The 26112-nt window shown below is 40.1% G+C and overlaps 1 protein-coding gene across 1 annotated transcript in view; it reads right to left on the bottom strand.

Annotated features, from left to right (window-relative positions):
* APP (amyloid beta precursor protein) overlaps positions 1-26112 on the bottom strand; it is a 193833-nt gene that overhangs the window by 55037 nt on the left and 112684 nt on the right. The window contains exons 6-8 of the mRNA XM_084201337.1: positions 24050-24249; positions 12094-12261; positions 6450-6583 (exon numbers count right to left, since the gene is read on the bottom strand). Coding sequence (XP_084057463.1) covers positions 6450-6583; positions 12094-12261; positions 24050-24249 — 502 coding nt within the window. The remainder of the gene's footprint in view (positions 1-6449; positions 6584-12093; positions 12262-24049; positions 24250-26112) is intronic.

Raw genomic sequence — 26112 nt, 5'->3', positions numbered from 1 at the left:
AGGAGCCCAGGGACCCCCTGACTCCAGGAAAAGCCACATCCATGTGAAGGACAGCTGAGGGGGTGTCATGGCCCATCAAAGGCCCCCCAAAGGAATCCCCAGACCCTGCACCAGAGCACTGCAACATGATGCAACAGATCCACAGTGCTGCAAGGGACAGTGCCAAAGCTAGCCCCTTAGGGGAGGCACCTGGGTGTTCCCACCTGCCCAAATGCATATTAATCCATGGGATTCTATACTTTTCAGCAGGAGACCCTCACCTCCAAGAAGATCAGATGGAGGGGAAAAATGAGATGTCATTGGGACCCACGGAGGGTGATACGCCTCTACGACATTTCTGTCACTCTCCCTGGCTGTCTGCCCCCTCTTTTTCTTTTCTCTTCTCTTGCCTCTTTCAAATAAAATACATCATTTTTTTGGTATCAACATCTAACCACTTCTGGGTTTCATCCCATTCTGGGGAATATTTTAACCAATATTTGAGGGAATATTCAGGGTTCTTTCTGCTTTACTCACAGAGTTAGTTCTCTTTCCTCCTCCGTGATTAGAGAGGATAGCAACAGGATGTGAACTTACAGAAGGCCCAGAAATTATGGCATTAAGCCAAGTCATGAACTACAATGATGTGCTCAAGCTTGAACATTGGCCTAGAGTAGCAACTTTATGATTTTCTTCTTCCTCTTCTCCCTTTCTGTCTTAAAATCACATCTCTGACATCTGCCCAATTTTTTTTTACTCTGAAAGAGTAGTTATGGATTTTCAGAACAAGAGTAGCTTTGCCATCTTTATCCCCCAAACTAACCCTCTGCTAATCTGCATGACAAAGACAAGCACTGTGGGTAATGTGATTTAAGAGGACCTTTGGCTACAGCAGGTCTATCTCTGTCCATTTTATTTCATTAAACCTTTTAAGGCATGGAAGGCAGGATGATAAACTGACAGCCTATACAGCTAGTTGGGAGGGATGTGAATTAGTAGCCTCAGAGTTCAGCTCTGGTGCCACAAAACTGAAAGGCTTTGGAAAGAAACCAGAATTACATGGCTGTTTGCAGAAACAATATTCCCGTAAAGACTGCTGTGACCTGAGTGACGGATTTTTGTAACTGAGAAGACTTCAATGCTTGAGAGCATCTGTGTGTGTGTGCTAACCAGCTGAAGACACAGCTATCCCATGGGCCATGCTAGCCCCCACATGGAAGTGCTCCCACCAAAGGTCAATAACTTCAGGATTTGTGAGTGAGAAATAAGCCACAGTGCTACAGAGAGCCCCAAAGAGCGAGAAGGAGAAAAAATTCTCCAGTTACACAGGTGCAGAAGAAGGCTGAACTTGGCCTCTGCACTTACAGACCTATTCTCCTCTGCTGACGGCACAGACCTATGAAAAACATACAGATTTAGGGCTCTTCAAGGGTTGGAGGCTTTCTACAGTGAAAATAACAGCTTCTGACTGAGATATAGGGAGCAAGCCATTTCAAAGTCAAACTTCTTCAAAACTCAGGCCTTAGAGCCTGGCAGATGCTTTTTGAAATTGGGCTTCAAGGGACAGTAAGAGGGAAAGAGGCAGTATGGAAATGTCATGCATTATTAAGAGAAGCTAAATTTCATTATGCATCGAAGCAGCAGAATTCACTCCTATTTTTTACACTAGGGCACAAAAGCATATATGCAAGAGAAGAATTTATGGCAGACATTTGGGTTAGCACAATCAGGCCAGCAGAGGTACTTGCCTGAAGGTTGGCTTAGTGAGAATGGTCACAGTCATGCCAAAAAGGGGTCTATCTTTGTCAAGGGCTTTTTTCCACACTTAAGTCTTGACCTTTTTTCTGGTAATATCATTAAACTTCTCCAAAGAGTCCTGACTACAAGCGAGGGGGCCAATCCTATTAACTGGACAGTTTTAAGGAAGGAAACAGGCTTCCCACACACTGTGGTAGAGATGGTGAAATCTAGGGAATACATGAACTGGTATTATTTAACATCTTTGCTGAAGACATGGACAGCAGGAATGAGAACAATCTCAGTTAGGTGACACCAAGGTGTGATTGCTACTCTACAGGGATGTCATTTAGAGGGACCTGGACAGGCTTGAGGGGCAGGCTTGGGAAAACCACAGGCTCAAGTTCAACAGGGCCATGTGTGAGCTCCTGCACTGGGGCTGGGACAATCCCCAAACCAATATAGGCTGGGGAATGAATGGACTGAGAGAAGCCCTGGGAAAAGAACTTGAGTGTCCTGGTGGATGAAAAACCAAATATGAGCTAGCCACGTGTGCTCAGAGCCCAGGAAGCCCAGTGTATCCTGTATCCAAAACACCATGGACAGCAGATTGAGGAAGGAATTCTGTCCCTCTGCTCTACTCTGGTGAGACTTCACCTGCAGTGCTGCATCCAGCTCTGGGGCCCAACAGAAGATGCACATCAACCTGCCTGAGTGGGTCTAGAAGAGGACCATGAAGATGATAAAGGATTGGAGCACCTCCTCTGAGGCCAGGGTGAGAGATTTGGGGTTCTTGAGTCTGGAGAAGACTTCAAGGAGACCTTATAGCAGCTCTCTATTGTCTAAAGGGGGGCCTTCATGAAGGCAGGAGAGGGGACTTTTCAAAGTGTGTAGTGATAAGGAGGAATGGTTTTAAACTGAAAGAAAGTACATTTCAATTCAGTATTAGAAATTCTTTACTCTGAGGGTGGTGAGGCCCTGGCACAGGTTGCCCAGAGATGCTGTGGATGCCCCATCCCTGGAAATGTTCAAGGCCAGGCTAGACGGGATTTTCAGCAATCTGATGTATTGGAAGGCGCCCCTGCCCATGGCAGGGGGATGGAACTAAATGATTTTTAAGGTCCCTCCAACTCAAACTGTTCTGTGATTCCACAGTGTCATTGGGACTAAAAATCAGCTGAAGATGTATCCAGGATGTTAGAACAACTGGCATGCAATGATCAAAAAAAAAAAAAAAAACTCGAACGAACACCAGACCTGTTTGGGCTGGTTGAGAGCTGCAGTATTTTTAGATGTTTGCTTTGGAAATAAACTTCCAAGAAGCAAAACTATTCTAGGACACAAGGTGTCATTAAGTTCCTATCATAAGTATTCTACATGCTACAATTCCAAAAATATCGTAGACAGCCAAAGGAAGAGCAAATTTAAGACATGAGGACGTCACAGGATGTCTTAGGAGAGAAATGTATAAATATACTGCTCCCTTGAGTAAGGTTTGGTATCTGGTTCATCAGGCTATTTAGCAGCAACTAATTAAGTAAGAGAGCTGTACAGCCATGAACAAAATGAGAAGAGAAAGAGAAAAAGGGGAATTGTAGCAAAACAAGAAACAAGAACCATGACACCTTGCAATCAGTTCACAACCTTTCCCTGTTATCTTTTGGAGAACAGCAAACATTTAAAGGTTACAAATGCATCAATGATTGGTTACCCCTGTTTGCATGGGAATGCAGTTTTCCTGCTATTGAGACTGCATTATTAATTCTTGGGAAAAGCCTAAAATTCTGTGTTAATGTAATTCTCCTTACAGTACTTCCTGTAAAATAGGAAAGTTTATAAGCCTTGTTGCTTCAGGTGTGGTGCAGAAACTTTCACAATCTGTGGTCTAAAGAGATGGACACTTTAGAGCACAAGAGACTGAAAGAGTCTGAACCAGAGGTGCATCAGGTAATCACACAGATAAACTTCCCTACTAAAAGTCTTTCATGAGCTGTGAACTATGATGTGACATAACCACTGACAGAATCTTGGGTCTCTGCGTGTGTGAACATCTTTATACAATAGAAAAAGAAACACAAGTTGTCAGAATTTCATGGTAAATTAAGGGAAATCTCAGAAAAAGGATATGCAGAATATTTACATTTTTAAAATGTTTTTAAATATTTTACTTCAAGTTTAGTGATAAACTTCCCTACTCCTTAGATGATTACATTTTTCATGTCAACTAGAATGCATCTGGTTTTTTTCTTAGTTGACTGTTGCAAAATAAGGTGTGCACCAAACCTATTACTATTTTAAAACTAGACATTTTATTAAATGAAATAATTTATCTGTGTTTTATGAACAAACCAAACTATTTCAGATAATGACATTGATCAGGATCAAAGAATTACTTGATCATTTTTTCTCTTTTTATTAGAAGAAAAATGGCTATTTCTGCTGATTTCTAAGCCTCCACTTTTCAGCTTTGAAAGAACTAGACTTTGAATTTAAAAAAAGTACGGTGCAGCTGGAAGACTTGGCTAGTGACTCTCATTTGTTACCTTTTCTTTTTACCAAGAAAATCATTGACAACAAAGGTGTGACAACAAAGTTAACCTATTCAGCATTATTTTTAACATAACAAGTAAGAGTTCCACATTAATTTTCAGCTACATATATATGTGAATTTTCTATTAAGAACATACTTGATTTTAAATAAAATGTGAAAAGCCATTTAAAAATAAATTGTCTGAAGAGGAAACCAGTGGTATTGGACATAGATGTTTATGTCAGAAAACACAGAAGGGTGAACTAGCTGGCTTTTCTACTAGCATCTACTATCTTTTAAACATTTGACAAATTAACATGGAGAGGCTAGTTCAATACTGTACAAATCATAACTTAAGTTTCTAAAAATTACCTTTCCCTTCTAGATCTTCAAAGCTCTGCAGGGGGCTGTGTATTTCAAAACACATGTCCTTTAAGATGTGATTTCATAAGCAGTTTAGGCAGCTTAATGATTAATTTTTTTTTTTAATGTACCTATCAGGCTGCTTTTTACTAGGGCTGACTTAGGTTGCTGAGCTGGCCAGAGCTGGTTATTTGACTTGTTTTTGGAGGACTGGCATTGCAGGAGGGAGCAGCTGAATGGCCTCACCCCCTGTGTGCTCAGTGCTGACAAGAAGAATGGTTAGCAATGTGCTAATGAGGGCCAGAGCTCCAGTTTCAGTCAAACCTGAATCACACCCATCAGTTGACAGGGTCCTCCAGATGCTCATGTTAACACAGAAAATACACAGTTCACCCAAATACTGCCCCTAATTGTGCAGCTTAACCTTTACATACCGGGATTTTGGAGAAAAACATGGAACCACAGTGAGAATCTAAAGACTATGCCAAGGAAATCTGCACTATCCTTTGCTTTCAAGAAACCCACCTCAACAGCACTTTTTTACAAAAAGGTTGTTTCAAGGGGAAGGGATGATGGGGTGGTGACTGTTTTATTCACCAACACTCTGCACATCTAGCCAAGGCAGGGTCTCTCCTCTGCTAGGCAGGCTATGTGCCTTTTTTTATTCTCCAGATTCCCTGTCCATTAAATTGGCTCTGTTTTCTCTGTTTAAAATGGAGACAGATTGTTTGTGCTACAACACTTCCCAAGCAGATGAGGAGCACCTATCTTCCTATCTATGACATGTTATATTCCATATCCTCACTATGTGGCTTGCACCAACTGGATGAGTGCTTCAGGTAAGATGCACTGCCCAATTTGTTACAGAAGTGCCAGGCACAGCTGTGGTACCAATAGGCATGGATGTACAGTAAGATCTTAATTTCATTTTCATTCATAACATTTTATTTTCATTTTTGGAATAACGTTTTAGTACAGAACTAAAGGCTAGTAATGTATCAGCAACAGACAGACACACTGAAATCCCATCAAGGGAACAAGTTATAATGAGAAAATACAGTAAATTAGCTGTATGGGTATATGAAGTGCATCTGAATTATACTACATTCATTTTTTTGTGGATTTTTCATTCTCAAAAGATATACTTTCCTTTAAACCTCTTATATTTTTCTTTGTTGTTATTAAAACAGAACTGTGACCATTTTTATTGGCATTGCTATTATAAACCTGGTTTCTGTGAGAGCAGGTAACTCATCTCTCACTGGATTAAAACCTGGGTACAGTTTCAGGCTACACAAATCTTTTTGGTTGAAGGGAAAGAAAAGGGGCGATTCAGTTTGGATTTTTAGTTCAAAAGCACCAGTTTTTCCTCTTTTCTTTGACTTTAGATGCATATCATGTTACCTTGAGGCTCAAAACCATTACATGAACATGTGATCTTACATTACCCCCAGAGCACACACAGAAAATGCTCAACACAAACCATCTTCCCTCAGCTGCTCCAAGGGAAGGACAATTAATAGAGAGGCCAAGTTCTTTACTTTGAAACATGAATAATCTCACAAGACAGATATTTTCCCACAAAGATGAGAGACATTTTTTACAGTTTTCTTTTCTTTTAACCCTTCTAGCAAGTTATCATCGCACTGGTCACAGAACCATAAATGTGTCAGACAGCTGAATTCTTAGACAAGAGTCACAAAGGCAGTAAATAATGTGTTTACAGCATTGCACACTGGCAGGGCACCTGGATAAAGCCTTGGGAAATAAGAAGATGAAGGATCACTCATTACTTGACAGACAAACTCACACACTTTGGAATAAAGAAATCTCCCCTTACCTGAGACATTCTTTCACGATGCTTAGCTTCAAGCCTCTCCTTGGCCTTCTGGAAATGGGCATGTTCATTCTCATCTCCAGGTGTCTCCAAGTATTTGTCAACAGCATCAGGAGTGCTAGCAGCTGTGGTAGGGACTGACATAAAATTTGAAGGTGGAAAGAGGGAGGGGAGGGAGAAGAAAAGAAGAATTTCTACTTTAGTATGAGAAAAATTTAGATGGACAAATAAAGAAGTATCTGTTTTGATTTCCACTGGAATAGAGCCATCTATTCAGCCTCAGAGGAAGACACAGAAACAGGGTTTAGATGAACATGTTACATACAGCAAGTACATAAAAATACATCAGGATTTCTTCCCCCTTTCTTACCCCATTTTATAAACTAGGAGAAGCTCTGCAGAGCGAACAAAACAATGTTCTTGAAACAGGTTAGAAACTGCCGCCAAAAGAAAAATTCCAAGTATGAAAAGAAGCCTGGCAATGAATAAAGTCTGTTAGCCAGCAAAACGCCCTTTGCAAAGTTACATGCTTTGTACGTAAGTTAATTTTTAAAAGATTACTTGTAACATATAAATGTGAATGCAAATCCCTTTTAAAGCAGTTATGGACCTCACAGTACCTAATGAAATACCTCAAATCCTTCCCTTAGCAAGAGAGTGGCTTCACACATAGTTACTTCATTTGTAATAAGTTTGATTTAAAAAACCCCTCACAAAGGCAGGAAATAATCAGCGAACTTGCACTTATAGCCAGCCTTCCTGTTGGATAACTAGGAGGTAGCTGTGACACTTGTAGTGGAAAGGTTTGCAATGAGGGTAATTCAAGCCAAGTGAGCAATAGTCCCCTCTCTATGCAGTATATCCAACCCCTGTTTTACAAAGACTAATTCTGTTTTCCTTTAATATGTTAGAATTTAAGAAATTGGTATGGCATCAAACAACAGGCAACTTGAAAGAGTTTAGTGAAATTTCTCAGAGACTCCTTGGAGAGGAAAAAAACCCACCCAACAAAATATATCATACTCTTATTATTCTCGATCCATTATTTTAATTAAAGGTGCTACTTGCCATCTAAACTAGGTTTAAGTTGAATTTTCTCATATAAAAAGCCTCCTGAACAAGAACTTCAAGATACATTTCCTACCCATGCACAGCTAGAACTTGGCAATCAAACCTTCCATGAATGCCTTCCTTTTCACCAACCCTGACAAATACAATTTTGCCTTGCTGATATCCATTCAACATTCATCCATTAATGGCTCAGATCACACCTCTCCAAGTTCTTTGATGCACTTGTTGACTGGGAGGAAGTCCCCAAAGCAAAACTTCCTCAGGCATCTTTGTGGTACTCTACTGCAAGGTCATTCTCTTTCAACTTTTCATAAATTTAAATATTTATGAGAGGAAAAAAACAATTAAATTCTTCACGTGTGGTTCAAATGAGAACAAATACAAGACAAAAGTATTTTCCTGAACATGACTTCAGCCAAGGTTGTAAACAAGAGTCATCAAGTTCCACAGAGTAAAAAGAACCAAAACAAAAAATGCTTTGATTACACACAGCAAAATAAGTTACAGTAAACATTGCCCACAGCAATACCTTATATTAATTAAATTATTTGTGTTTGAAATTAGTAGTAGTCTAACTTTTGGATATGAAAACGTTTGCATTATTTCCTTTTTGAATCCTAAACTTCATCCACTTACTTATTAAAAGGTCTAGTACAACATGTGTGGTTCAAAGGTGAAATAAAAGTGAAAATTTATATAGATGAAGAAACTGTGGAAGCATGCAATTAGTCAATTGCATGCAGTAAAGGTTGTAGTCAAAATTAATAATTTATGATATAAGAAGTCAGTTCTTTAATATCTTAGACACTAGAAGCTGTCATGCAACTTCAGCTGCCAAAACATTTCACTTTCTGCTAACTAGGGGGATGTCAACATCCCAAACAAACAAAGAATGGATAAAGGAAATGATGACAACAAGAGTATCTTCTTGTAAGCTGCTGCTGTAAAAAGTACAAATCTTTATTTGCAATACAGAGCTGCTCCTTAAAAATCACTGAGATTTAGAAAGTTTGGAGGTTCACAGTACTTAGTCTAGAGAATAAATACTATTTTTACCTAAATTCACCCAAAAACCTGTGATACTGCCCTAAAATGATCAAAAATAAAACCACATGTGTCATCATTTAAACTTCCTACTAAGTTTCAGGGTTTATGCAAGGAAACAGGGAACTGACAACACTGAACCCTGTTGGTTCCCTCTGTTGTGAGCACAGAAATTCAGTACTGTCATAAAATTTTAAAAACCCATTTATAAAAGGCCATTTTAATAATAAAAATTTTCAAAAACTGACTGTGCCACAAGAGTTCAACTAACTCCCACTTTGAATGAGGGGCAAATGAAAACACAGTGAATTCCAGTGACGTCAGGCTCTGACGGCTGCTGGAACTGCTGGGAGAGCTGTCTGAGAAATGAAGTACATTTAAGAAAATATATTTTCCCAGCTTTTTACTTCCCAAGCTAAGAATTAAACATTAACATACTATCAAGGTAGCACTCATTTAAAAAAATATATTTCCTGTAACTTTAAAAATGTTTAAAATGCAACAATTAACAGACAAGTAAAAAAATTCATACAATAGATTACGTTTTAGTATAAGACAGAAATCTTTCCTTTGGTAACTGCAGTATGTTCACTTATTTTTGTCAATATATATTCATTCTAAGGCCATTCAATCCAAATGAAATGCCTGACAGATTCTATGACTTCAAAGAAGCCACTATGGACAGTCACACAGTAGAAGTTAGAATCATTATATTGAATGGAAACCACAGACAGTACTGAACATTTTTATTACGAATCAATAGAGACTGAGCAGTTAATCTGACAGGCTGAAGGAATTGGTAACATCAGCCTCATAGCCTTCTACATCTAAGGCAATTATGTATCAATTTCCACGGAGTTGAATGATAAATGAAAAATGTGACACCAGTAGTTTCTACCCTACAGATAAATCACTTCCATCAGACCTCAGAGCACCAGTCAAATTCACTCAACATGGAGGGAGTTTAGGGCTTTGCATGACAGGACAGACCCACCTTTCCAGATCAAGGCAAAGAGACTGAGAAAGAAGGCAGAATAAAACATGCTCTTCTAAACTCTTTTTTTAAAAAGAGAAAGTATTCAGGATACTAGTATTGAGATTTCACAGTGTATGGGTATTTGTGACAACAGAACATCCTCACATTTTGGTTCAGTCCAATTCCAATTCATTACCAGAAAATCTGACTCACATCCCACACTGCCACCCTTTGCCCACTATACAAGAGAAACCCAATGCTATTCACTATTTCATATTACTCTGTAAAATCTAAATAGTTTATCCTGAAAAGCAAACTATAGCTAGATAAAGGAAAGATGTGCTCTAGCATCCATCTTTCCTCCTGTTTAAGAGAGGCTTGATTTTTCTTTTGTTTTAATAGGACACAAAGGAGCAAGAACAATCTGAACTTTGGAGAGAAAAGAAAGAATGGAATAAATACATTAATAATAATGAAGTGGGAAGGAGAAGGCATAAAAATCAAATACAAAGACTAAACTAGGGGTGATGGCGTGAGGAAAAAACAGGAGAGAACAAGAGTGGCCTTGATGGAAACTATTCTCCACTGTTTTTCTTTTTTTCTGTGAGATTCAGGTGAAAAATGGTGTCTGTTCTACCTCCTTCAGTAACTTTAGATTAGTACTAAACACAAGACATTGTTTCAGTGATGAAACTGGTTATATTCAGCACTTCCAATTATTTTCATTACAATTTTTATTCAGCAAAAACATGAAGAATAAAGAGAAACTGCATGGTGAGACTGAAACAGTAAATGAAACTAAAAGAAAAAGTTACTTCAGGAACAGAAAATACAGGTGTATAGATGGGGGTATAGAACACACTGTCATAACATTAAAAACCACAAATAAAATATAACTGAAATAGCTTAGGAAGTGTATCCTTATAGACTCAACTGTTGTTTGAGAAACTACTGAAGGAAAAAAAAGGCAGAAAAAAACCCCTATGGGAGATAAAAAATCCAATTGAATTGTGCAAATAAAGTCAAAAAAGCTCAAGTACTCAACCTAACTCCATTGTCCTTAAAGAGAAAATTACTTAGACCAAAAATTTTGACTTCCAGAATAAACCAAGAGAATAATGGAAATAATAATACTCTTGTCATTGTTTTATTGAAATGAATCTGAGGAAAAAACCACCCAGACAACCACCAGCCAGACAACAACTTCCATGAGACAAAGAAGAATCTCCTGAGAAAAAGAGATCATTTATCGTCCCAAAGAGAGGCTGCAATCAACGACAAATCATGTTTTGTATCTCTGGAAGTACCCCACCTAACACAGGAACTTAATGGTTCAAAATGTTCCTCTGTCAGTAAATACATTAGACCTCACTCCAACCTCCTGCACATATCTCTCCCTTCACTACATCTTCTGCCTTGTTGCACGAGCTGATCACAGTTCATGAAGTATTCTCCTCATTCCCATCACGGCAGATTTCTCCACATCCCTTCCCTGGAGCTTTGCCATGAGCAGCTCTAGAAGATGCTAAGATAAAATTCTGCTGGAGCACCAGTTCAGCAATCCTGGCTCCAGGACTGCTCTTGCTTCAGCTCCAATAAAATACAGGTCAGCTCCTCTGCTCCATGACACACACAGTACCCCTTGCTAGGGCTCTACACTTGCTTGTGTGCATTTTTAACCCTTCTGCTTACTGAAAATGCTCCTGACAAGGCCAGGTTTGGAAAACCTTTTATTAAAAGGAGCCCTGAGATGCTGTTTGTGTTCTGCTCCTCCATGTCCTGCGAGCAGACAGGGCAGTGAGACATGTACTCACTCTTTAATGTCTCAGATGTAAATGTCAGGTGATGCTCTCCCAGGAGTTGCAAAACAGATTGGGAGGAGAGTGTACAAGAGGCTCCCAAAACAGAACCCATCTGATAAAACTATCACCTAATTTATCAGCTTCAATGGTGTATGGTGGAGAACGCCACCACTCTCAAACAGTGCAAACACCATTTTTTCAGCAAAAACAGCCATTACAGCATATGGTTGACTTAAAGTTTTAAGTGGGAGGTGATTCACATCCATGTGCACCACAGCCCCTAGGGAAACAAAAAACTCAAATACCTTTTCATTGCAAACACACACAAAGAATTCAACCAAACAAATCTGGAAATACACATTTTAATACCTTTTAGCTTTGGGAAAAAAAAAAAAAAGGTCAGAAATACATGAGAAATACATTTTTAACATACTGTTAAAAACACCAGCTATTTTTAAACTTACCTGATGCTCCCCTAAAGTTAGTGTTTTTTCCTGCACATGCATGGTAGGTGCACACAGACACACGAAACATCAGTACATTCTGACAGAGAACAGAGAGAAGATGGGTGCGAAGGTCTCACCCAAGGGAGGAGGTGTTAGGCTCTCAGCCCCCAGCTCAGAGCGCACCTACAGAAGTCACCCACCACCATTCCAGGTTAGCAAGAGGCCGAGGAGGAGCAGAGCGCGGACAGACCGCGGCCGGGGTTAGTGTGAGCCCAGCGGGGCGGGCGCCGTGCGTGGAGGGCACTTACTGATGCTGCCACAGACCGCCATGCAGTACTCCTCCGAGTCAAAGTTGTTCCGGTTGCCGCCGCAGCCGCCGTAAAAGAAGGGTGCGCACTTTCCTTCGGCCATGTCAAAGTACCAGCGGGAGATCATCGCGCGGCACGGCCCGGTCTCGGCTTGCTCAGAGCACACCTCTATTCACAGGAGACCCGGAGGAACCAAATTTAGCACGGGAATGGGATGGGCTTGGCTTCTTACTTAGGTGTCTCTCTGTGTCCACGCACTCGGGCGGGGAAAGGACGTGCACCGAGGTGGTGCTTTGGAAGGAGATGCACCAAGGTGGTGTTTGAGGAATAGGAAACCCTTCCCCAGAGATAATGAAGGTAAATTTTGAACTGTCACCGATTCCTGCCACAAACTCTCCTTAGCCTGCCTGTATCTTATGTTTCTAGCAACTTCTAGCTGCCCTGAAACAAATGTGGAATTTCATCTGCTTCCAGGCCAGAAGGGTACAACCACCAGCTGACTGGGGGTTTTGCCGATAGCCCTGGGTGGATTCCTGTCCAAGCAGCTTACTTGGTACCCGAAAGGAAACATCTTAAAGTAGGAGACATTTTCTCTTGTTCTTTTTTAGCTCTATATACCCTCCCTGACCAAATTATACAAAAGAAAACAAACAAACAATTGTTAATACATTATAGTGGAAAACAAATTCACTTCAGACACCTATTTAAATGTAGCCAGTGATGAAGAAACTCCCATGTGCAAGCCACCCAGCACAGGGTTTTTAATTCACAGTTCTAGGGCTCACATATATAAAATTACTGCTGTAGCTTGAACCATCCATGGGAGGAAATCTCCCCCCCTGTGAATATACCTACAGGAAAAAAATTAAGATAATTTGTGCTTGTGTTCACTGTAAGCTGCTCTCTGCCTACATTCTGCAACACATGGAAATCTGAGGGAAGAACAAAACCACGCAAATTAAAGGAAGACAAAGAAAATTCTGCCTGCAATTTGGAGTTCAGCCAATTACACATGTAAACATATAGCCTTTTAGCAATAATGTTCCAAACAGACAAAAACAGTTTTATCTTTCAATGTGCTGCACAAGTAACTTCAAATATACATAATATTAAACCAATAAACCCCTCTTTTACTTTCATCCCACACACTACCTGGCAAACAAACTGCCACATTCAACTGGAAGCTTTTAAATTCTCTGCATAAATTTGAATTTTGTGGAAATCACATTCCTAAGGGTTGAAAGGTAAGGAAAAAATATCACTGCACTAGCACTGAAAATCCCCTGCATGTTCATCACCTCTCAAAATGTTTGCTGCAAAGAATCCTGCTTTTCAGTGTCTGTCCTGATCCATCAATTCACTATCCTCAGAAGCACCACTGCTTATAAACAGGATTTTAATGTCCAATTGTCACTGGCAATACAACCTACATTTCCTTAAATATACAATACAGGTACAATTTTACATGCATTTAACTTATTCACATATTCTAACTACAAATTATGTCAAGAGTCAATTTCAGGAAGCATACATTTAGTGTGAGAGAAACAGATCCAAGAGTATGCAACCATCAAGGATGTGCTAAAAATGCTGCACTTCTGTATGAAGAAATGAGGGGGAAAAGTTTTTTACTTGAAGAAAAAACAAAATAAGTATCATTAATTGCACAGCACATGAACTACAATTAATTGTATATTACCATATGATTAATTATAGATCATTTTTAGTATACAAGTAATTCTCCTGATTTATTTTAAAACCAAATCCAGCCACACCACCTAATTATACAGTCAAATCTTGACAAAAAGCTAGCTTTGCATAGTCTTGGAAAAGCTGTCACATGTAAACTAAAAATTAATAGCGACTTCTGATATAAACCAGAGGTGAAATCAAAAGAATTTTTACTGACAGGAAATGTAGTTTCTGAAAATACAAAGGTCTCAACAATTCAGCCTTTATTTAATGCTGATTGTGGGCTAGCCTGTAGCCACACAGAAAGCCCTTTCTAGGTTTCCCTCAAAATATTTGTTTTGCTATACAGACTGATTTATTTTGCGCTGTTTTCAGGTTGGAAACTGTTTGCAGATTTAATCTGAAATTTCCTACAGGTACCTCTCCCACAGAAATAGCAACAGAGGTTTGAATGTGCAAAAGCAAAGGTAATTTTCTGTGAGATTGGACGCTGGAATTGTTTCATTGTTGAACTAAGTCATTTATACACACGCAGATGCACTTGAACAAGTGTTCAGTAAAACACAGAGTAACATATTAAAAAGAGCAAGCCAGAAGCTTTGGAGCCCACTGTTGTGGCCATCAACAGGCCCCCTGCCTGACCTGTCACCACTCATCAGGGGAGGGACATCCTTCCCTCCAGCCTGCACTGCCAACCCTCCTGCCCTCGGTGAGACCTACATGGTATTTAGGTCACCACAGAGAGAAATGTTCCATTGTCTTCTAAAGTTTATGACCTAAATGGAGACTAAATGAAAGAGGGGGAAGTGCTCTGGTTTACTGTCTCATGCCTGCTCTTTTTGATGGAAGTGTGGTGCCAGTTCAGTCTAGGAAACGCGTCACTGCAGTCATTCATCCCTTTCCCGATGTTACCCTGCCTGCCTGCCATTTTCTGTAGAGCTCAGAGTGGCATTCCTTCACCCCTGCTTTGGGGCAAAGGTACATCTTTAAACCAGCTTCTATTGCTGGACAATGGTCCCATCACTCCTGTTTGTGGGCCAGATACTCCTCCTGCGCCTCTCTATATCCCCATCCATCACTTGTCCTTACAAGAAAAAGCCACTGCATTTGGCTCTCAGCTGCAACACCTCAGCTGAGAAGTTAGGGAAATGAAGTGCTGAGATGAGAAATTTAACAGGTTTTCTTGGGCTATTAATCCAAACACCACTTCCTCTTCCTTCTGCTGCTGCCAAGTATAGCAATTAGCGTCTGCAGAGGGTGAACTAGAGTATTTCAGCAGATATTAGGAGCAGGTAGGCAGCATGCACTGCTGTAGTGGGTGGGTTAGGCTAAATGATTCATCAAAAAATTAAAAGCTGTCTTTGCTTCATATTTTAATTCTGCTGCTGAAAACTGAGGCAAAGATGAGCTATTTTTTGCAAACATGCAATTTAGTTTTACTTGATACCACAAATAATTTGTATGCACTACAGCATCAACAATGAGCTTTGCTTTGTTTAAGGAACTTACTCTTCCTGTTACATACAGGTAGAAGTATTATAAAAGAAAGGCCTTATGAAATCAGGCCTTGCTCTGCTGAATTTCCAGCTGGCATGTTACTTCTTCTAAGTGCAGCTAGCTAAGTTCTCAGGTGAAGAAATCTTAAGAATAAGAATCCGTTCGCATAAAAACCTATTCTTGTAGAAAAAAATAAATTTGCACCCGCAACAAACAAGAAATCTGTCCCATGAGAATCAGATAAGAAGATATGTAAACAATCCAAAATTAGGGAGATTTGATAGGCAAAATGCCAATTGCTAACCAAAGAAATGAGTAGCAAGAAAACTACTAGCCAATCGGAGTAAAACACGAGGTCTGTGAAAACTGTATAAAAATGAGTTATGTGAATAAAGAACAGACTTTTCAGCATAAAGAAACTGAGTCCCATCTGCTTACTAATGCAATGTTTCCCCCTCCAAAGACAAACTTTTGCCTTTAGTTTCAAGAAATTGGATACAATTAAAGAGGACAAGCCTTTGCAACAACACAGGTTCATGAACAGTTGCTTTTAGACGCCTCAGAGTTTTCAAACCATTCTACTCCAACAGTCAAATTTCTCTCAGGCTGTGTCCTAAACCACGATACCTGTTTTGGAGAACAATACCTCTGTTCTCCAAAACCTTTGACATGACAAATTACTTTTGAGATAATCAGGAAAATGTAAGTCAACTTTCTCCATTCCAAGCTCCTTGTACTTATTCCAGCATGTCAGGGCAAACCGAGCTGTTTCTAACCAAGCAAGCACCATCCCTGAAGGACTGGGCTACGGCAAAACTTGTTGATTTGCTTTTAAATTAAGTACTTGAATTCTGAAAACTAACCAGTCACATTAAACATTGGCACAGGCCATGTTATTTTTTCTTTGGAAAGCACAGACTTCAGCGCCCTAGGAAATACAGTCTTTAAGTATGTGGACATTGATTTATACTGGCTTTATACAAAGTACTTCCATAAGCACTCATTTACCAAAATGCTGTAAGTAGAGCTCATTAGAATTTATGTGCAAACATTTTTGATGTTTTTGATCATCACTTTTTACAGAGGGAAATATAAAATATGATTCTGAATGTCAGTTTAAATTTTTCATTACCATTTATTTCTACTGCTACTTGAAGGAAACCAATTTCAAATCAAAGTGAAATTATAATTTCTTTATTTCAAAATCTCAACTCCATGGTTTTTTTTCCCCTTATGGGACTTAAATTCTTACCAACATTTTCGATTGAGAAATTGGAAATAAAACCTGGACTTCTAACAGGGAGAATAATTAAAGCTACATTTACATATTTCTATAACTGTAAATATCAAGTTTATTCAATATTTTTTCAGAATTTGAATTTATTTACATGATCATGAGAACTAAGCTCATTTAATACTGGCAGTCAGCCCCAAACTTTAAATCAGAAATTAAATTTGAAGAGATCTAAGAAAAAAGGGACCAACAGGAGGAGTTAGGTTACTAACTCTGACCCATCTTGGAAGTTGGTTTCCCATGTCTAGTTTACACCTCTGAGAAACCTGTTTACCTAAATGCTACAGAAGAAAGGTACCACCATGCTGACTTATAAATACTGTGAGGTCTTGATAAATATAGCCAGGGTAGTGGAAAATATATTGCATTGATGAGGCTTTCTGTACTACCAGCCCTGCAAGTTGGAAGCTGATATAATCAAGTACACACAACTAAATCACACTGAGGGTCTGAATGAGGCCATTAGCACTGGTGTGTGTTTACTGTCCATTCAAACTGTGTCACGATCACACAGCACCTAACAGCTCTTAAATGAGGACCTCAAACAGTTGCTTAAGTACATGGGATCAGATCTTTTATTTTACCATTTATATCTCGCTAAAGAGCAGGGTAAGTAACTGATAAAGGCAAGAGAGGTCAAAGGAATAAACCTCTCAAATGTGCATCATGAGTTATATGCTCCCCTTCTTCAGGCACTAGTATATAAAACATCACAATTGGAATAATTTTGGCTTCCATATCTTCAGGAATTCAGCTATAGTTTGAGGATATTAATATATATGCCCCTATATTAGTCCTTATTTTTTAAACTAGCTGAGAAAAATTAGGCAAGAGTAATAGCACTGTTTTTCTTTCAGTTATATTCTTTGTGTTCTAAAAAGGCATAACTGTTTTTAATCAATGATTCAATCAAAAGGCAATATTTGAAGATAATTTCACTGAAACAAAACTTCCTCATTCTGAATATATGGTTAGAAGAGGCAACCAAATTTTAATTTGAGTATTCAAAGACAAGAGCTAATTTCAGAAGAGGTTTTTGGAATTAGGAGAAGACAGCTGTGAAGCTGGCACATGCACTGGGACTAAAGTTGATGCACAAGCTACACAATTGCTAAAATGCTTTTTACAGAGAGAAGTTAAAAAAGCAGAATTATGACTTCTCAATGCAATACTGAGGACAGCTCCTCCAAAGCTGTTAAATACCCTTAATTGTAATTTCCATCCTGTGTAATCAAGATGAAATTCTCTCTATAATGTTTACTGTGAGGGCATATTTAGAATATTAAAAAAAAAATTAATGGTATACTTGGCTAGAATACAAAGCCTTAGAATTCTGAAGCGGAACAAATATGTGAAAATATATTTTTTATTTCTTGTGCACAACAGAACTATATTTGGAACTAAAGTGCCATAAAGTTACCACTGATGGCCAGAAAGCAAACGAAAAACCCAGCTTGATTTTAAATCTAGGCTAATATAGTTTCATGAATTTATGTGTTTTAGAAAAGGTAATCTTTCCACATAACATCACAATTCTGCTAACATAGCATGACAGCGAGTATGAGGATTAGCCTGAAAGTGCATTCCAGTCTTTTTACACAGCAAAATCTTCAGAAAAATAAATCTGCAATTAATTACTACTTCAATATAATAATATGACATCTTCTTTAGGGAAACAGATTCTTGGTAAATTTTTGTGTCAGGATATATTTCAAATGAAACTACTCTCCACCTTCCAATTTACATAAAATAACACTATTAGTGTGTTTAGTATTTCAGTATTTTTGCCCTCAACCCAAAATGGTAGTACTGTACTGCATCTCCATCAACAAGATCACCAGATTACAAAAAATATTTCCACCAATTACAACATATAATAAAGTATTATGTTATGGGGGAATAGCTGTGCTTTAAATTAAAATGTCTAATTAAAAGCTATAAATGCAAATCCATTAGGTTAATTTTATCAGCTCTCATTCATATATTACAGTAGATGATCATTGTGAATGCTGATCTCACAGCAAAAAGCCCCAGTGGATTTATATGAATGTGTACTATTTATATAGCAACCAATCATGTTTTCTTGATATGAAATGCAATCACACATCGTCCCTCTCAAATTAAGCATACTGCATAGCCTTGAAGGCAATGAAGAAGAGCAGGGAACTACTACTACAGTACAAAGATGGTAACTTTTCAAAGATGAAAATTTGCCCTGGTAAGCTGTGGATGCCCCATCCCTTGAAGTGCTCAAGGGCAGGATGGGCAGACCTTGGAGCAACCTGGCTAGAGTAAGGCATCTCTGCCCATGGCAGGGGGTTGGAACTGGGTGATATTTAAGGTTCCTTCTAAACCAGGCCATTCTATGATTCTGTCAAAGTGGGGCAAAGCTATGGAGTGTGGGAAAAACCCCGCAATTAATGTGGCATACACTATTAATATTGTCCCAAAATTCCCAGCTGACAGCTCTGGCAATCAGGGTTGATCTCTCTTGCTTTACAATATATAGTAGGAGTCACTGAATGGATTTTAAGTCTTTCAGTTAAAAATCTTCAGGAGAAAACGGCTCATGACACTAAGACCTACCATACCAACATCAGGCAACTTTTCTCCTGCTATGAAACCGCCATATGGTCTCTCACTTGTAACTCCAGACAGTAAACACAGTCAAAATGTCACAGGAAGCAGCACTGCTTAGATTGTTTCCTAACTGCCTAAAGAAATCCAGCTGAATTAGAGAAAGTAAAACCAAGTGATAAAGGGCAATATTACACTGCTGGAGGAGGCAGGTGAGGTTTATGCTGCTGATTCCCCCACGTCTGTTGGCAGGGGTGTGGAGAAGCTGCGCGTGTTTTGTTCCAGGCTGCTGGGCTGACCTCACTGCTCTGCTCTAATGGGATCTGACTGACCATGATGACAGGCTTTTGACACTGTCCCACAGCACATCCTGGAAAAGCTGGCAGCCCAGGGCTTGGACAGGGCACTCTCTGCTGGGTTAGGAACTGGCTGGATGGGCCCAGAGTGGTGGTGAGCAGTGCTGCATCCAGCTGGGGCCAGCACCAGTGGTGTCCTCAGGGGTCTGTGCTGGGGCCAGCTCTGTTCAATATTTTTATTGGTGACATGGAGGAGGGGACTGAGCCTTTCCCTGGTAAATTTGCAGATGACACTAAGCTGGGAGTCTGTGTCAATCTGTTGGAGGGTAGGAGGGCTCTGCAGAGAGACCTGGATGGTTGGATGGATGGGCAGAGTCCAGTGGGATGGAGTTTAATAAGTCCAAGTGCCGAGTCCTGCATTTTGGCCACAATAACCCCCTGCAGCACTACAGGCTGGGGACAGAGTGGCTGGACAGTGCCCAGCAGAAAGGGACCTGGGGGTGCTGGCTGACATGAGCATGAGCCAGCAGTGAGCCCTGGGGGCCAAGGAGGCCAATGGCTCCTGGCCTGTGCCAGGAACAGCGTGGACAGCAGGGGCAGGGAGCTCGTTCTTCCCCTGTACCCGGCACAGGTGAGGCCACACCTCGGGTGCTGTGTCCAGCTCTGGCCCCTCAGTTTGGGAAGGACCTTGAGATGCTGGAGCACATCCAGAGGAGGCACCGAGGCTGGAGAGGGGCTGGGAACACAAACCCAGTGGGGAATGACTGAGGGAGCTGGGGGTGCTCAGCCTGGAGAAAAGGAGACTCAGGGGTGACCTTATCACTCTCTACAACTTCCTGAAGGGTGGCTGGAGCCAGGTGGGGGTTGGGCTCTTTCTCCAGGCAACAACTGACAGAATGAGAGGACACAGTCTCAAGCTGCACCAAGGGAAATATAGATTAGATATTAGGAAAAAGCTTTTCACGCAAAGGGTGATAAAGTTCTGGAATGGTCTGTCCAGGGAGGTGGTGGAGTCACCATCCCTGGATGTGTTTAAAAAAAGACTGGATGTGGCACTTGGTGCCATGGTTTAGGTGAGGTGTTAGGGAAAGGGTTGGACTCGATGATCTTGAAGGTCTCTTCCAACCTTGTGATTCTGTGATTCTGATGGGAAGCACTAAGCCAAAACTGCTTATTCTTCGTTGTATGCCAAGAGAGATTGCTGCCAAGACTGGTTTTGTATGCCAAGACTGATTTTTCTTGTCACCTCCCGTGTCCTTCTGCTGTCCTGTGCAGAAGGACAGCAGAAACAAAATCCCAAACAACTGCACATGATGGGGGAAGCAGTGCTCCTGCTTGCCTCCATCACATGGGGAGCCTGGATCCTCGGGAGCAGCTCTGCAACACCCATAACACCATGGCAACGACTGCAGAAATTAAAGCACTCCCTTACCTAAATCCTGGCCATCAGTCACTTCCCTTGCTCCACATGGAGACAAAAATCAAGAGCAGGGCTTCAAGAGCCAAATTTTCTTCAGCACAAACTCAATGCTAACATCTCCCCACGGTGAGAGGGGAGACCAGAGGTGAAAAATGTGTATTTCACACTAATTTCACCATCTGAATCCCTGTAATCTCAGACCCACAATCATCTGGATTTAACATCTGAAGCCCAGCAAGAGCATACCCAAAACCTTTAATTGGGTCTGCTGCTATACACCATATGAATTCAGAGTAAAGATCACCTCTCACAAAGGTAGGAAAGTGAATACTGGCAAATACTGCCCTATGGAAAGTTTATTCACATTTTTTAATAAACACATAGAAATGTGGTTGCTGTAGAATGAAAATACTATCCTCCTGCCAATGGACCTTTTTCATTCTCTGGGAAAGATGAATTTCCTTTTCACTGAAAATAAGTTTGTAAGTGGTTCTATTATTACTATTTTGGTCACGATTCATTATAATATGCACAGAAATAAAACTGCCTGAAAATTTGATTCTACAATAGCTCAAGTATCTTTAAAGTATAAGACTGCATTTACACTTTTTAATTATTTATGGCTGATGGCAGCCATTCCACTGATTTGGCAGAGAAATGGCTCAGTACCAGCCCACAATTAGATCCCAACTTATGGCTTTACAACAGCTGTCCATTTGAAAAGCAGCTCCTCTTAAACTGGATAAACCCACTCTCTGTGTTCTTTAATGCTAAAGACATAATATCAGTTACAGCTTCATAAAACTGGGTGTAAAGGGTGGTGAAGAGCATCCTAGGATGTTTAATAACCAGTGATTAGGCAAGGCAGCCTGGAACAGAGGCTGTCCACATGAATGAAGCTCTGACACTTCAATCCTTTTAGAGAGGCTTTCAGGGTGTCTCCACAGTAAAGACCACTTCTTAATACATATGTTCTCAACAAGGTCCCTCCATCTCTTTCATTTACAATGACACTTGCATCAACAAGATGCTCACCACACAAGTTCCTATGCTGGATCTGCTGCCTGCACCAGGAGGACAGGGACCCTGTAGGAAGCTCTCTCTTGTGTGTAGGAAGGGAGGCAAAAGCAAGAATCAAGGCTATGTCATCTGGACACTTGTACTTGAATAAATAAGCAAGCATTTTGCATAGTGCAGCTCTGTCAGACACCACTTACTCTCCAGGACAGTCCCTACACCATGCATGCCCCAGCAAGGCTGAAGGTCAGGAAGGCCAAAGGCTTGTGGCAGAACTGAGCTGAAAACTTGTATTGGTAACAGATTGTCCTCATCCCACTGGAACCAATGCATACTTTCCTCACAGTTACCCAAGGGGGGAAATATTAGACTTGGGAAAAACAGCATGCAATCATTTCATGATCAGCAAATATATACATTTCTAATGGGCTTCTGAAAGGTCGTTTCAATAGTTTACCTCATCTTTTATATGTTATGTTTTATATTCAGGTGATTGTATGCTACTTTCCTGAAAGCTATAAATCTTAACCTCTTTGAAACATCACCCTCAGTAAAGAGACATTTCTACCAAATTTGTTCTCATTTCCACTCATCCAAAATCCTAATAAAGTCAAGTGTACTTGTAATTTTTTCTTCCCTTTCAATATTCATTTGCCAGTGAAAACAGGGCATTGTATCCCCAGGGGGTAAAAGCTCACATATGGAAATATGTTTAATTGGTTTAAAGATATAAACTCCTCCTACCCCCTCCTCACTGAAAGGGCTCTCCAAGAACTAAGCAAAACACTCAACAGTTATATAAAACAGAAACACACAAGACTGAGTTGCCAGCCTAAGAAAGAAACATTTGCTAGTGATTTAAGCAAAGCTTTAGTGCTCCATGTAGACTGAACAGAAAAATATAAGCAAGTAACTCTGCTTTTCCCAAAGCATCCCCTGGGCATGCTTCTGTATGCTGGTATGATAAACTGCAGCCAGCACCCTCTCCTCTGACAAACACTCGAACCAAAGCTCGAGAGGAAGGGCCACTGCCACATGCAAATGTGGGACTCCACTACCACTGGAGTCCCAAGAATGCCCAGAGGCAGGGGACAGGGAAGCACGAGGAGACAGGCCAGATATTTTCCCCCTCATTTCACAATGACCTCAATTTATATCATTTTCCCTCTGCCTCCTGCATGTCACAACTCCATTCTCTGCAAATGTAGTCTTTAATCTCATTTCTGGTACCATCTCCAGCATTTACTGGCAAAGATGTAAACACTGTAGAAGAACTGGGACCTATTTTACTTAAATTTACACCACACTGACCTGTATTACTAAAATAGAAAAATAAGGATAATTAATTCCAATATGCATTGTAGGAGAAATGAGGCATTTAAAAAAAGTATGTTGCTACGCTGACCACGAACTAGTGTAAAATTCAAATTTTAAAATGCAGTTCTGTTAAGAACTAAAAAATATAACAAAAATTAAATTTTAGGAAATAAGAGCTCTTTCTCACTCCATGTATTCTATTTTTTCCTGTTTCTTTCTTCCCCACACATTAAAACTCATTAGTTTAGTTAAATAAGTGCATAGTTATTTTAAATTTGTCTAACTTTACTGAATTACTAATTCATGGAGAAACATAACAAACAAGTATCTAACAGAATCACACAAAATGACCCATCATTGCTGTTAATATGAGGGACCAAAGCAGCTCATGCTACCTCCTGCTTGGAACTGACACTTCATATCCTTCTGTAACTCATGTGCATGATAAATCATACACACTTTCCTGTCCTATTTGCTACATAGGACAGCTGAATTTTATTTAATGCTACTTTAAAATAAAATCAACCCTTCTGTTTCTGAACAAGAAATGTTGTAAACAACACACACAACAAACACAATTCAAGGACAGACAGTCCCTGCAGCATCTGTGCACCAGGAGGACTGGAGGTCAGAAAATCCAAAGGGCTGTGGCAGAACTAACCCCACAGAATATTTGTAATGGGAAAGGGAAAGGTGAGGAGATTAAACACGTAAATTACAGGATCCAAAAAGCACAACAACACTGCAGCTTTGGGTATTTTGCTGTTTGGAACATTTTTTTGTTGTAAAGTGCAAATATGCAAAGCAGGAGGATTAGTGTTTCAGACCTAAGCCTGATGAACTTACCTCTGACAACCTCTTCCACAGACTCTGTAGTTGTGGTGGTAGTGGTAGCAATACTGGTAGTTCTTTCAGTTGCCTCCTCATACTCTTCTCCTGTCTCTTCAATTTCATCGCCATCATCATCATCGTCATCAGCATCTTCATCTTCCACAACAGTTAGCTCCTCATCGTCCTCTGTTTGTTCTTCTACCGCCTTATCATCACTAAATGAAGAAAATCATCATGATGTCTCAGCAACAAAATTCAAGGTCATATGAGAGAACATTTTATTTGAAATCTCTATAAGGAAAAGTTACCTGTTTCTTAATCTCCCTCCCTTCCCTTTAAATAGAAAAGAAAGAATCTGGGGCTCTGGAATGTCCCAAAAAGTAAGAAATGTCTAAAGAAGGAAAAAATATTAGCATCCCATATTTTGACAGCTGAAAAATACTATAAACATGCTCACTTCATGATACCATCAACCAAATTTTATTTTGAAAGACGATCAACTTTGCACAAAATGCACTTATTTGATGTGAAAGGAGCAAGGAAGTTCCTCAGGAACTTTTCTGCCTCTCTCAGGAGACAGCTTGTCTAGAGATTCCCTGCATGCCTTTCATGAAGGACTACCAAGTGTTGAACTGACCTCAAATTACTGACTGCAGAGTTTCTCCTTTTGCTGTTACAAGTGCTATGTGAATGGAAAGGGCACTTCCACTGGACAACAGGAGGGAATACTGAAGTTGACTAGACAATGCATTTGGTGGATTAAGATATGTCAAGAATCTTCTGGAATAATTCTTAGTTCTGTTCTGAGTGATACAGACAATAGGTCAAAAAATATATGTTCAGCTACTGCTACTGTTGCCTTCAAAATATTTCTTGAGCTTAATGCTCTGTTGTGGGAAGGTTTCAGGTTTGTTTCTGATCTTCTACTTGAAATTTACTACTAATGAATAAATGATCTTTAAATATGTAAACATGCAGTGAATCTTTCTCATGGCACCACATGTGGTTGAACAGCCTTCTAGGTGAAGCTAACTTCTCCAACTCATTTTGGAGATCAAGCATTTAACATTTCATTTTATATTATCTTGCCTACTACAACTCTGAAAGCGACCTTGGCAAAACAGAAGACAGCATGATTCCTTTTTAACAGAGTACTAAGAAGTTAAAACATGTTGATAAAATTTTCATATGCCACAAACCTGACTCTACTAGGAGTTAAGCCTCTAAACAAACAAGAATGATTTCCCTGTTTCCTTCTCCCCAAAATACCTGGCCTCCAGAAACACAAGAGAGACTTAAAATAATACTGTAGCTTTCCCCTGGGGGAAACCCAGGTATATTTTATGAATAGATATGGTTAAAGTACCTTGCAGAAGAGTCTGCATGAAAGATCACTTGTTCCCATTTACACAGGAGAAAAAGTTAAAAAGGGGCGCAAACCCACTTGGTCCCTCTTTAAATTTTTCTTGATTTCTAAAAACTGGCTTGGAAATTTCACCATCTCCACTTATCATTCATCTGCAATGACATCATTGTGTGGAGGAACATGGCAATGGAAGTATTTGAGAAAGGAGAGAGGATCATCCAGATTCTGCTGGAAGCTGGCTTTGCCATTGAGAAGAGCAAAGTCAGGGGACCTGCCTGAAAGATCCAATTCCTGGGAGTAAAGTGGCAAGATGGATGGCATCAGATTCCTACTGAAGTTATCAATAAGATCACCACAATGTCTCCACTGACCCGCAAGAAGGAAACACAAGCTTTTCTAGGCACCATAGGTTTTTCAGGAATGCACATTCCCAAGTACGGCCAAATCGTGAGCCCTCTCCACCTGGTTACCCACAAGAGGAATGAGTTCCACTGGGGCCCAGAACAGCCACAAGCCTTCGCCAAGATCAAGCAAGAGACCATTGATGCAGTAGCCCTTGGCCTGGTCAGGACAGGACCAGAGGCGAGGAATGTGCTTACTCTGCAGCCAGGAGCCATGGTTTGTTCCTGGAGCCTTCGGCAGAAGGGAGCCCAGCTGCCATGATGCCCCCCCTGTTGCTTCTTCAGCACTGCTATGAATTTTATGCTGGTCT

This window comes from Fringilla coelebs, assembly GCF_963513975.1.
Source record: "Fringilla coelebs genome assembly, chromosome: 2".
Taxonomy (NCBI): domain Eukaryota; kingdom Metazoa; phylum Chordata; class Aves; order Passeriformes; family Fringillidae; genus Fringilla; species Fringilla coelebs.
This window is presented reverse-complemented; position numbering and strand designations above follow the sequence as displayed.